Source organism: Myotis yumanensis, unplaced genomic scaffold (assembly GCF_028538775.1).
Source record: "Myotis yumanensis isolate MYYU_CA2020_CCGP unplaced genomic scaffold, mMyoYum1.0.hap1 SCAF_10, whole genome shotgun sequence".
Classification (NCBI taxonomy): domain Eukaryota; kingdom Metazoa; phylum Chordata; class Mammalia; order Chiroptera; family Vespertilionidae; genus Myotis; species Myotis yumanensis.
Genome location: NW_027223761.1, coordinates 14,828,307 through 14,839,509, shown reverse-complemented (window position 1 = coordinate 14,839,509; position 11,203 = coordinate 14,828,307). Strand labels below are relative to the sequence as shown.

The 11,203-nt window shown below is 56.3% G+C and overlaps 1 protein-coding gene across 1 annotated transcript; it reads right to left on the bottom strand.

The window, feature by feature from the left end:
• Window positions 1–8,944: 8,944 nt before the first annotated feature.
• CUNH11orf96 (chromosome unknown C11orf96 homolog) lies at window positions 8,945–10,291 on the bottom strand. The gene has a single exon (XM_070426485.1). It carries the CDS (start codon window positions 9,948–9,950, stop codon window positions 9,579–9,581), a length of 372 nt encoding a protein of 123 aa, XP_070282586.1. The 5' UTR covers window positions 9,951–10,291; the 3' UTR covers window positions 8,945–9,578.
• Between the last annotated feature and the right edge of the window lie 912 nt (window positions 10,292–11,203).

The window sequence follows — 11,203 nt, the reverse complement described above, 5'->3', positions numbered from 1 at the left end:
AATTTAATCACAGAGAAACAGCAGGCAGACTCCAATGTAGGGACATTCTACAAAGTAACTGAGTACTCTTCAAAGATGTTAAGATCATGTCAGTCAAAAGCAGACTGAGGGACTCTTCCAGATCAGAAACCTAACGACTAATTGCAACATGAGATGCTGGACAGAACCCTGGACCAGAAAAAACATTATATATAAAGGTCATCATTGGAACAACTGAAAAAATATGAATGTCTCTAGTTTACATCACAGTATTCTATTCATATTAATTTCCTGAATTCGATAAGTGCACTGTGGATATGAAAGGCAATACCCCTGTTTTTAGGAAAATATTGTGAGGGGTACTGAGGAGCAAAGGAGCTCCTTATTTGCAAGGATCTCTCATATGGTCCAGACAATAATAATGACGTGTGTGTGTGTGTGTGTGTGGGTGTGTGTGTGTAGACAGGTAGATAAATCAACAGATAAAATAATAAAGCAAATGATGCAAAACGAAAACACTTGGGGAATCTGGGTTAAGGACATTCAGAAGTTCTTTGTGCTATTTTTGTATCATTGTCCCCTGAAATTATTTAAAAATTAAAAGCTATCCAAAAAATCAAGAGAAACTTACACCCTCCCTCCAAGCCTGTTTTGGGGGGATGGGATGGGATGGGATGGGAGGAGTGAGGCGTTGAGAGAGCTGAGGGCGGATCTGTCTGTAGAATCTGCAGACCCACCAGGTGGCTGTGGCTCTCTGCAGACTAGCTGCTTCCGGCTGCTGGGAAAGGGTGCTGACAGCCAGAAACATCATTTCTGGCCCCTTTCCAGCGCAGGAGGAAACAGTGAAAGCTCTGTGAGGCGAAGGAGCTGGTCCCTGAGGACCGGCGCCAGGAAGCGGAGGTGTGGGCCGGAGGTGGGGTCCTGGCAGGGTCTGCAGGTCAGCAGAGCTTGCTGGGGAGAGGGATTCACTGCTCCTGGGCTCCCTCCCACCGCAGGGAAAGGGGAAGGAGGGCCTGGAAGAAGACTGAACATTTGCTAGGAGCCTGCTATCTGCCAAACACTCTTTTGAGTGGCTTGCATATATTACCTCACTAATCCTCACAGGGTTTTGAGATACCCTCTGTTATTATTCCCATTTAGAGATGAGGATATAGAGGTTTAGAGAGGTAAGGGCAGAGATTCTGTTTTAGGCAGAACAGTGGAATGCATGTGCTAACTGACTTTTATGCTAAAGCAACTTTAAAAGCTGGTTAAAAGAATTTTTTAAAAAATTAGTCAATGATCTGGCAAGAAAATAGGGAATACTCAGAAGTCCCAAAATAAGAGAAATCAGGAACCCAGAGAGGTGGGCAGGGCAGGAGGCAGCCTTTCACCTTGAGGGCATTGCCAAATCATGGGGACCTTGACCTTGGTACTCGTGGGATGACAGAGATGAGAAGTGTAAGAGTCAACCCAGAGCCCATCCCAAATGGGAGATTAATGAAACACCCAGCCCTGCACAAAGCTGGATCTCCACTCGCCGCCCCCCCCCCCTCCTCCTGCCCCCCCCACCCCCCACATCAGGTTAGGGAAAAACTAGGAGCGAAACCCACCAGTCACCATCCCCACTAAAACCTACAAGGAAATCCTAGCACTGAGCTCAGAGGGAAAGCATTTTCCCTGAGAATCCATAGCCACAAATGGGCTGTCAGTGGGTTTTGAAGCCTGGCTTCACACTCCCTGGTTAAGCTAGAACAGCTCAAGCTGAAGTTCAGATGCATATCTGTGCAGCAGATAACCAGCAGCTCCCTTCAGCAGGACTAGTTACAGCAGCGCAGGAAACAAGAGCATGAGGACATGGAACCTCTCTCCTGGGGGATCTCAGGGACAGAAAAGCAAGGAGGGTGTGCAAGGTAAGTTCTCCTGCTGCAGCACGAGACCCACCCCACAGTCCCCGAAAGAAGAAACAACCGTATTTTTCTTTCCTGTAACAGGCCAGGACAGCCAACAGCTCTGCTCACTCAGTCGTTCAGGGCCCCAAGTCCCCCCCAAGTTGTAGCTTCATCAATCCCTGAGATCATGTCATCATCTGCTTGGTAGAAGCCAAGTCACCATCATTTCCAGGTTGCCCCTGGTAGGAGGGAAGGGAAAGTATGGAGCTGGCATACTCCTAATCTCAGGTCTGGGTCCAGGAGAGGCAAACATGACTTGCACTCACATTTGCTGGGAGGAAACTTGGCACTGGATAAACTTAAATCCAAGGCCTGGGGTGGGCTGGGACTGGTCGGGCTTCCTGCCTAGGAGAATGGATAGGACAGATCCTAGGGAATCACGAACTGTCTCTGACACAGCCCATCCCTCTGGCTACTAACTACATGGGAGACACACCCGAGTCCACCCAGTTACCGCACCGTGATCTCTGAGTGACGCCCAGGCCTCGCTCAGGTGTGGTTCAGGTGTGGGCCCCTGAGGCCACATGACTGGTAAGCTAAGGGACAGTTTGTTCCACCCCCCGGACCGGTAGGCTATGGTCAAACAGGGAAGTGAGACCAGAGAAACATGCCCATTCACAGGAGAGCCGGGGCAGCATGCAGTAGTCCCCGGGCAGGATTGAGGACCCCTGCCCTGGCCCTGGAGGTCCTGGCTGCGCTGGTCTTGCCTTCTGGAAGATTCTCCCTTGGCGACTGTCCTCATCTGACCTGGATGTCAGAAAATATGTCTTCCTTGAGGGCTATTTTGGGGCTTTTATAGTTTCTTTGGAAAAAACAATTCCTTGGAAGATTCATTAGGGATCAAATTCTATTTGCTTACTGTCATCTCATGAACAAGTAATGAGGCTTGGCTGTTTTCTCACAGATTCTCAAGCCTGCTTCATGCCTTTCTCCCTCGCTCTGGCTCCCAAGCCTGTCCCCCGACAGTGCTGTAACGGCGATTTTGAGACCTACTGAAAGAACAGGCTTAAGAGAGAAGCAGCCCCTGTGTCTGACCTTTGCCTTGGCGCTGGCTCCCTTGCATGAATGCTTTGCGTGCTGGATAGTCTTTGAGAAAGGCTCTCAGCCACAACCGTCTGAGCTCCTATGTTTGGGTGACAGGAGCAGATGGCTGTTCCCTACATTTCCGGATCCTTGCTATTCCCTTTCACCTCTGCTGGAAATCCGGTTCATGTGTGCAGTGCTCACGTCTTTTCTTTGAATGTCACTACAACTAACAAGGAGCAGCCGGTACTCACTAACCTCCTGGCTCTTCCCAGCTTCTCTTGAGTTACAGCCTTCGAAGGCAAAGATCTGCCTTGCAAGCTATCAAAGGAGACACTTTCACCTATTACTTGGCCCAGAGTCCCCACAATATCAGTGTTCCTGCTGCCTGCCCACTAGGATCAGCTATGGCAGGACCCCATTCTCGTGCCCATTTTTATATTCATCAGGGTAAGGATTATTGGGTTGTGTGTGTGTGTGTGTGTTTGTATGTGTGTGTGTGTGTGTGTGAGAGAGAGAGAGTGTGCGTGTGTGTGTGTGTGTGTGTGTGTCTGCATGCGCATGCCCCACAGTGCACAGGGCATGGCTCAGCAGGTCCTAGCCCTCACACAGACCACTCATTGATGATGCAAAGTGGATTTCGTGTGCCCAGCAGCTTTTTATGGGGTGGCGTTGTACAGCAGACCAAAGAACAGCTAATTTTAAAACCTCAGAACAGATATAACAGCCAATACGGTGGGTTTTATGAGGCATGGATCTGAGGGTAGCAGGCTCAGAAGGTCTGGCCTCTCCGGGAATGTCTTGCACATTCTGGAAAATGTGGGAAGGGGGAGTTCTGTCAGAACCCTCCTGGGAAGACCAGAGGGAAGGTCAGAGGCTACCTGAAGGCCAGCCTGGCGGGTCAGAGAGGCAGAGTGGGGCCAAGGGCAACAACACATTGCTGAGGTCTCGAGCCAGCAGCAGGGTGGCGCTCACGTGGTTATTTTGGGTTTGGAAGGAATTGTTCAGCACAGAACAGACTAGCCCAGAGTTGCTGGGACTCTCCTCAGGGCTGGGGAAGAGGGGTGGGATGAAGGCCTCCATCTCCCCATCGGGCATGAAGGAGCTGGGTGCCGAGTCTGTATGAACGCTGCCTCTGTCCAGCCACCAGGGCCAGGACCCTACGGCTCTAAGGTGCTGCATGATAGCCTGGGGCCTTTACAAACTTCAGAACATAAAGGTAAGAAAGCCATCAGGGAAAGAGAGGAGAAGTGATTTGCTCAAGGCCACATGCAAGGGAGCAGCAGAGCAGGGCTGGAGTCCAGCACATCCCACTTCCCACTAAGAACTCTTACAGAACCACTGCCATCTTCCCCGTCCCCACAGCTGGAGCACATCGGGGTGGGAGTCGCATGTCCCCACCCTGATGAGGGGAACAGGACACGGCCCTGTCATGAGGAAACCTGCTCTGGGTCAGAATGGCCAAGGGAGGACTCTTAGGCTGCTACCAAGAGACCCAGCAGGAATGCAGCAGGTTCAGGAAGACAGGAGTCCACATTCCACAGCCACCCACAGGCAGCTCAGTGTCATGGCAGCCGCAGGTAGGCCCCTGGTCTGTCTTTAGGGAAAAATAAGAAGGACCTGCCCACGTCTTACGGCCCGGCCCAGGGTGGCAGGCGCTTGCTTGCTCATCCCTCTGCAGAGAGCTTCAGCGCGTGGCCATGCTCTCACAGAAGAGACAGAGATCGGCCGACCCTGTGCCCAGGAAGATGCGGAAAACAGACTCCGGGGGAGCATTTGCGATCTGCACTGTGGACTGCCCGGCTGGCAGCCAAATGTCAATGTCATCTTCCCACAACAGAACACGCTCCGCCCCCTCCAAGGAAGTGGATCCCAAACTCCACCTAGTTACACTTCCAGATCCAAGTGCAGGATGTCTGGGGAAGGATGTCCTCTCCGCCACACAGGGTTCCGCATGGTCCAGTGACATGCAAACTGCAAGGCAAGTCGTGTCCCCCGCAGCTCCGGGCACCTGCTGGGAGGTGGAAGAGGGTGCCAGCCAGGGTTCTCTGAGCAGTGGGTTGACGATAGGATTAAGCGTGCAAGGATTTCAGTAGGAGACATGCCTGTGTGGAATGAAACAGAGAGGGAGCCAGCAGGCTACGAGGCAAGAGACCCTGAGAGGAGAGCGGGAGAGGTGTCCATGGACAGCCCTGCAGTCTAAGAAAGCTCCTGCGGAGCCATCGGGAAAGCCTTGAGCCCAAGTCCACCAACAAAGGAATCTCAGGCCTCCCAGGACAGTTCTGCCTTAGTTTCCAAGCCATGCACACAGGCATTGGTGGGGAGCAGCCTGTGGGGGGGCATGGGATGGATTTCAAAGCCAGAGCTGCTCTGGAAGATTCTCCTGTAACAGAAGGTCTGCAAGGCCCATTCTCATGGCTACCACAGGGTGTGACAGTAAGAAGTTGAGGTTCGTATCCTTGAAAGAACACAGGCTTTGAAATAAAATAAAAAAAATACTGGGTTGCAACCCAGCTGACCACTGACTAGCTGTGTGGCATTGGGCAAGAAACCTAACCCCGTTGTAGTTTTGTCATCTGCACAACGCCTGGGACAGGTTATCAGGACGGAAGTGGAGTACCCACATGAGGTGCTCACTCAACGGCGGCCTTTATCTCCTCCTATTTTGCCAGAGCCCAGTGGACCTAGGGTCCACCGCAAATGTGCTCCCTGAGGGAGGATGTCAAGTCCACGGCTGACCCATTCCCTGGAATCACACACAGCCCATCCCTCTCACCCCCACACCAAGCGGGCCCAGAACGGCACACAGTGAGCTGCAGAGGCCAAGCTGGCCTTCAAAATGGTCCAAGAAACACCCTGATAAATAACTCCCCTGAGCCAAAGAGAAATATTTAGAAGAGGCTGCCAGCTGGAGCTGGGATGGCCACTTGTTACCTCCTCTGGGATCCAGCTTGTTTGAAAACTGGTCACCCAGGCCAGGACTAAGGGCTGAGGCCCAGACGGGGACGGGAAGGAAGGAGGTGTCTCCTTGGACAAGCCTGCAAACCCCAAGGGCTGTAAATCCAGACGGCTGAGCAGGCTCCCACCCACCCCAGCTCCGCAGTGAAGCAACTCCCTGAGAGACACCCTCTCTCCTCCGACGCCCATTCTCCAGAGCACTTCTCTCTCTCCTTCCCTCCCTCCTACTCTCTCTGGGTCTCTCTCTCTCTCTCTCTCTCTCTCTCTCTTTCTCCCCCCCCCCCCCCTTTCTCTCATTTCTGTCCATCTTTTGAAAATTTCTGGCTCCTGACTCTCACTGTGTTTCCCCCTCTCTCCATGTCTCCGAGTTTCCCGTCTCTCCGAGGGCCTTCGTCCTCCCCATCTTTCTGGTTCTCATGCTCTCTTGCTCTCTCTGCCCATGTCTCTCCCTCTCTTTCCTCTTCTCCCACCATCTGGCCTCCAGGCCCAGCTCAGCCGCCTCTGTGGAGCTGTGTGCTGCCTTGGAATGCCTTCAAGCCACCGGGAGGATCCGAGCCCCAGCAGTTCCATAGGGACTCATAGGAGCCCCTCCCGCCCCCTCCTTTCTCTGCTGTGCAGGGAAGAGATGCCCAGCAGAGAGCATCCCAGACCAGCCTGCTGCCTCTAACACGGGGTCATCCCAACCTCCCCCTCCCTTGCCCCGCCCCTCTGTCCATGTCACTGCCTCTTCCAAACGTACTATCCAACCCTGAGAACTAATTGCCAGTTGTAGGCAAAACAAAGAAATTGGGACAAATTGGACTCACTTTTATACCAGAGAGTGGGGAATTAGCTTGATTAAATGCAGAACATTTATTCAGTAGAATAATTTAAAGACAAATCAGGAAGCAGGCAAGATGAGCATCAATTCTCCTCACTGCCTCCTTACTCATCTTAACCCGACAAACACTGCGTAAGCACTGACTGAGTAGCTGAGCAGGAGCTGGTGATGGGACGTGGCCCCCACAACAACCCCCGGATGCTGGCCAGGGTGACCCACGCAGGCCTTCAGCTGGGGAAGGAGGCTTTCCAACAGGAAGACGGGTATTGTGGTGCCCACAGGGGAGACGCCCAAGCCAGGATCTCTGGCCTACAGGGTGTGACAGCCACTGGGAAGGTTTGGGGCACTAGCCCCTGAAGAGTAAAAAGAGGGACTACTGCTGAAGATGTAATATAAGAGAGGGTGGGGCACAAGTTGAGGGAAGAGAAGGGGAGTAAGGAGATTCAGAGTTCAGCAACCCTCCTCCCACCCTGAGGTGCTCAAACCAGCCTAGCCATGGCAGCCGCCGGTCATCAGGATCAAAGCCTCACTCACAGCTGCCTCCCAGGCTGAGGCATCTGCAAGGAAGGGCCTTCTGTCAGGAGCCCTGGCCACAGTGGAACTGGCTGCCACTGCCGCTGCCATGGCCAGTGTGTTCCCTGGGGCTAGGACAGCGCCACAGACCCCAGTCCCCCTCTGAGCCAGTGAGGAGGACATTCAGGCCCTGTGGGTCCTATTTTTCTTTCCTTTTTTTTTTTTTTTTAAGATCTAATTGGCCACCCTAGCTGGTTTGGCTCAGTGGATAGAGCATTGGCCCGTGGTGTGAAGGGTCCTGGGTTCAATTCCAGTCAAGGGCACATGCTCAGGTTTCGGGCTCAATCCCCAGTGTGGGGCGTGCAGGAGGCAGCCAATCAATGATTCCCTCTCATCAATGATGTTTCTCTCTCTCTCTCTCCCTCTCCCTTCCTCTCTGAAACCAATGAAAATATATAATTTTTAAAAAGATCTAATTGGCCTTATTTAACAATTCAGTACATAAAAAGCTGCTCTATTTTTGTTTCTTCGTTTCATTTCCTCTGCTCTCTCGTTTTCTGCAGAGCCAGGGCCTACAAGAGGTGCGGTGTGAAGAGTAAAAGACGGTTCAGCCCCCACCACCAGAGGGCGCCCAAGCACAGAAACTGGGAAACCTGGAGAAAGAAGTCGGTAAAGCACCCAAGCTCCCAGCCTGGAATGGTGGGTCAACCCTGAAGTAATCGTGGAGGGGTGGGATGGTAGGGGCTCCAAGTGGGGATCCTGCCCTCCTCGACCGAATGTCGTTTATTACCCCATCACCACCGCTGCCAAGTGGCCCTGTTACGCTGCCAACCCCGAGGGCTTAGGGCGGAGACAGGGGTGCCGGGCAGCTGCTGTAAAGCACTAGAAAGAGAGGCTCCAGTGATGTTAGGAGCCCTGGAAGCAGAGTCGGGGGAGCTGGCTGCGACTCCTAGCTACTCTCCTCGTGACTTTTCCTTCGCTGCTTGCGAAGGTTTGTTTTCTCATCTGTAAACAAAAGGGGGTGGGAAGACGCGGTGGTACCCCAGCGCCCTTCAGGCTCTGACCTAAGACATACCCCACCCTCCTCGCGGAACCCTGGAGAGTGCCAGGTGAAGGGCTGCAGGGAGGAAGCGAAGAACTGAAAACACCACTGTTTGCTCCCGCGGCGCAGGGTCCCGGGCACTCCTCTGCGTCAGGGCGCGGCAGGAGGTGAGGGGGGGGGGCACCCACTCTCGCCCACTCGGACGGGCTCCCAGCCCCCCCTCGAGTCCCACTACCCACCCAAATGTCCCGCCCGAGTCTTCCACTGCCGGCTCAGGCATCTCCCCACCCGCCACCGGGAAGGGCACGGAGTGGGTGGGTCCTCCGGGGCGGGTGGAGGGCGACCACCCTGACCCCAGCCTCCCGGAGGAGTCAGCCTCAGGAGAAGGGCTCCCTCCATCCTCACAGCGCCGACTGCCGCCTCACCAGCGGCTTCAACTCCATCACCAGCGGAGGGAGGCAGGGAGGCAGGTGTGGATCCACCTGGGGAGGCGAGCAATGGACCCGGGCAGGGGGACGCGACCTCGTTCCGGTAAGCGAAGCTCGTGGAGTTACCTCCACTCGGGGATCCTGGCCTCCCATTCCAGCCACACCCAACCCCCTGCCCCCCCGCCCCCAACCTCCCAGTCTGGTGAGCCTGGGCCCTGAAGGTTCAAGAGGTCAAGAACCTGGAGAAATGCACTGTGCAAATATATTGACTTTATTTGTCTCCGTTCGGGAGCCTCATAGACATATCCAGGTAAAAAGACCGTTAAATAAACGCCGACAGCCATCGCAATGCAAAAATAAATACCCATCCTCCGGCCACAGCAGCGGCTGCGCTGCACCAAGTCCCATCGGCCGCGCCTAACGATTATAAAAGTGTTCAGCGAGCGTATGTTGGCGTGAGTGTGCACTGGGTGCGCTGGGGGGCGCGGCGGTGGAGCGGTGTGCAAGATCGTAGTTGCAACCCATCGGGCAAGGGCGTGGAGCGGCTCTCCAGGGAGCCCTGGCGACGCCGGCAACCCGGCTCGGGTGCGCTCCCGGCACACACTCACAGCAGAGTTCGGACTGGGCAGAGTTTAAAAATAAACATGTACAAGGGCAGAGAAGCGGCCCCCTTCCTGGCGCCCCCGACGCGCTCGGACCCAGGACCAGCGCAGCACAGGGCGCAACGACCAGTTCTGTTTGGCGGGAGTGCCAGCGAGCGCGAGGGGCGGTCGTCCAGGGTCCTCGGGGGTCTCCGGGGTCCCCAGGGCGCGGGCCCTACCGGGGTTCGCACGCTCGTCCCCGGCGGGCCCCGGAGGCGTGCGTCCCCGCTGCCGGCGGCGCCCTCACAGGGCCGAGTCGGAGTCGCTGGAGTCCAGGCTGTTCCTCAGTTTGCAGCTGCTGAGCTGCTCCCGCTGCAGCGACAGGCTCTGCGTGCTGCGGCGCAGGCACTCCAGGCTCTGCAGGAAGGACTTCTTGGCCTTCTCCTCCTCCATGGGCGACACCCCCTCCTCCTCCACCTCCTGGATCTCGTCGAAGGTCACCGGCTGCGTCTTGAAGCGGGACTGGCGCGGCCGCCGCAGCCGGCCCTTGCCCTTGGTCAGCTTGGCGGGCCGCACGGGCTGCGGGAACGCGTCCGCCAGGCACACGAAGTGAGGCATCACCGCCTGGTAGCTGGAGCAGATGCCCATCAGCTCGCTGGGCTTGGCGGCCGCCATGGCGCTGCCGGCGTCTTCGGGGCCGGGCGGCGGGGGCGGCGGGGCTGTCGGGGAGCGGCCGCTGCGCCGGGCCCCCCCGGGAGGCAGCAGCCTGGGGCTCGCCGGGCGGGGGATCCAAATCTGCTGTGGGGTGGCGGCGGCCCTCACGGGCCCGGCTCGGCGCTCCTCGGGAGGGCGGGCGAGGGCCCGTCGGGGATACACGGCTCTGGGGGGACCGCTCCGCTGCGATCCGAGACGCTGGCCGCGTCCGCGCGTCTGCCCCGCGGCGTCCGCCGCCGCTTATATAGCGGCTCCTACCCACACGGCCGGGCTCGGATGACAGCGAATGCCATTTAAAGCGTGCGCCCCGCGCCCTCCCGCCTGACGTCGCCCGCCGCTCTGGGAAAGTAACGGCCCCTTTCCCGGAGCCCCCCGCCCCCACCGACCCGCTCCGGAAGGCAGGCCCCGCCCGCGGGGATGCCGGGAGCCTCCCGAGCCGCGGGGGACACCGCTGGCCCAGGGCGGCAGGGAGCAGGGGTCCTGGGATGTTACTGTTGGTGCTGGGACCCCCAAGTCTGTAGGAACCGCGGCGGCCGCGGGACGCAGGTTCCCCTTCCCGGCGCCTAATCTCAGAGGCACACACTCGGCGCGGTGGTTGTTCTGCCTCGGGTGGTGGCCGCTCCTGTCCTTACAGCGGGCAGAGCCAGGGCACGGCTCCCCAGAACTGAGTTCGGAGGGAGAGTTGAGTTTCTTCTCTGGATCGTTGTTCTTCTCCCTAACCCCCCCCCCCCCCCCACACACACACACACAGAGGCACGCATGAATACAGTCACAACCTATTACTCCATTCTGGTTCTCCTGTTCCCTATATGTCTTCTCCATGTTTATCTCCTCACTACCCCACCCTCTTCAAGTCCCTCAGGCACACCCCCCCCCCCTCCTTCATGCGTAGAAGAATGACACTTGGATATGCCACTAACAACAACAACAACACAACAACTACCATCTGGAGAGTTGTACTCCAGGCCAGCCAGTGAGCTCTGTGTTACGTATTCAATCTTCATAACAGTGAGGTCATCGGTATTCTCCCAATTTTACATATGAGGTGTCGGAGGCACTGCGGGGCCAACTCCAGAGTCCGCGCTCTGTAGTAGCCAGCTGAGGGTGATGCCCACCAGCGCCCGGGCTTCTAAGACAGGTCCCCTGTCAGGTGTCCCAACTCCCAGCGCAAACCAGCGGAGCTGAGGGCCTATGGGCCAGAGCAGTGCCCCCTA